Consider the following 2,045-nt stretch of genomic DNA (forward strand, 5'->3'; position numbering starts at 1 on the left):
AGAGCCAAAGGGCGATTCACTCATCATGTTACCCACTGGGGTATGGGATTGGACTTGAAAAGGCAAGTTATTGGGATACAGCTTGGATACCACTTATACTAATCACATATTGTCTTTCATTGTGGGGGTGGGTCATGGTGTGTATATGCCGTGATTCATCCCTACATAGTTTGGCCGCCCTTACATTTTTGGATGATGGTGTTTGGGCACAAGCGGTAATCATCTTTGAAGTGGGTACTTGGAAAAAACAAAAGCATCAAGACATCGACTTGCACGGGCATCGTAGTTTGGGGGGCTTGGGACCTGGAATGGTACGTGGTCGTCGTGGTAGCGCTCTTGAAGTGGTAGGCGTTGTGTGTAGGATTCTCTCGAAGGGTGTAAATCCTGCATGTTTGATTCCTTGATTTATAGCACTGGTGTACTGGGATGTCATGTTCTGCTTCTTGTGTTGTGGGTTCTTCCTGAAGCCAGAGGTGAGCTCCTGCTCGTTTTGGGCGAAGAGTTCTCTTTTCTTTTTATTGGTGGTGGAACCGATGCGGATGACAAGGACTATCAATTTGGGACAAGCCTCTCTATTGCCATGAGATCTCTCTTCATTTTATTGGTGGTGAAGCCGATGCAGATGACAAGACAATCATTTGGCACAAGTCCTCTCTTCATTTTATTGGTGGTGAAGCCTATGTGGATGACAAGACAATCAATTTGGGACAAGCTTCTCTATTGCCATGAGATCTCTCTTCATTTTATTGGTGGTGCAGCCAACATGGATGACAAGGACAATCAATTGGCGCAAGCCCTCTCTTCATTTTATTGGTGGTGAAGCCGATGCGGATGGCAAGGCAATCATTTGGCACAAGTCCTCTCTTCATTTTATTGGTGGTGAAGCCGATGCGGATGACAAGGACTATCACTTGGCACAAGCCCTCTCGTCATTTTATTGGTGGTGAAGCCGATGCGGATGACAAGGCAATCATTTGGCACAAGTCCTCTTTTTCATGTTATTGGTGGTGCAGCCAACGTGGATGACAAGACTATCAATTGGCGCAAGCCCTCTCGTCATTTTATCGGTGGTGAAGCCGATGCGGATGACAAGATGATCAATTGGCACAAGTCCTCTCTTCATTTTATTGGTGGTGGAGCCGATGCGGATGACAAGACAATCATTTGGAGGAAGTCCATTCTCTATTGGCATGAGCTCTCTTTTCTTTTTATTGGTGAAGCCGATGCGGATGCCAAGACAATCATTCGGCACAAGTCCTCTCTTCATTTTATTGGTGGTGAAGGCAACGTGGATGATAAGATTATCATTTGGAGGAAGTCCATTCTCGATTGGCAAGAGCTCTCTTTTCTTTTTATTGGTGGTGGAGCCAATGCGGATGCCAAGATTATCATTGTGGCACAAATTCTCTCTATTGGCAAGAGCTCTGTGTACTTTCTTCTGGTGGTGGGGCCAATGAAGATGACAAAGACTATGGACGTTGGCACGAGTTCTCTCTTTTGAAGCTATTCATGGGTCGATCCATTCTTGGGCGCAATTCGGATGCGGACAAATTGGCGGCAACCAGTCTTATCAAGGAACGCTACACAAAGCAATCAAACGGATGCAATGAGAGGCACAACTTTGGAAGAGCCATGGCAGTTGGAGAGGCTCTATACCTGGGACAATCATCACAAGCATAAGGCAATTATCACAGCTACCAAGCTACATCGGATATGGAGCCACTACCATGTCGGGAAGCGATCATCTGAAAGCATACGCACGTCAACACCACTAGCGTAATCCTATTATACAACAAAAACAAAAGGCATGAAAATGGTATGTGGGTGATCAAATAGGTATACATCCACGGAACTAACCAACCTTTTTAAATAGATATTCAGCCACCAAAAGCATTACAAAAGAGCATATCAAAAGAAGATCAGAAAAGAAAAGCACATCAAAAGAAGAAATCAGAATCAGAAAAGCACATCAAAAGAAGAATCAGAAAAGAAAAGCATATCAAAAGAAGAATCAGAATCAGAAAAGCATATCAAAAAGAGAATCA

The 2,045-nt window shown here is 44.2% G+C and overlaps 1 protein-coding gene across 1 annotated transcript; it reads left to right on the plus strand.

Moving 5' to 3' along the window:
• Positions 1-952: 952 nt before the first annotated feature.
• O0I10_013281 (uncharacterized protein) lies at positions 953-1,501 on the plus strand (the record flags this gene model as incomplete). Its single annotated transcript, XM_058493075.1, has 1 exon — positions 953-1,501. The coding sequence occupies one exon, from the start codon at positions 953-955 to the stop codon at positions 1,499-1,501; it is 549 nt and encodes a 182-aa protein (XP_058336159.1).
• Positions 1,502-2,045: the final 544 nt, after the last annotated feature.

Source organism: Lichtheimia ornata, assembly GCF_029851405.1.
Source record: "Lichtheimia ornata isolate CBS 291.66 chromosome Unknown scaffold00395, whole genome shotgun sequence".
NCBI lineage: Eukaryota > Fungi > Mucoromycota > Mucoromycetes > Mucorales > Lichtheimiaceae > Lichtheimia > Lichtheimia ornata.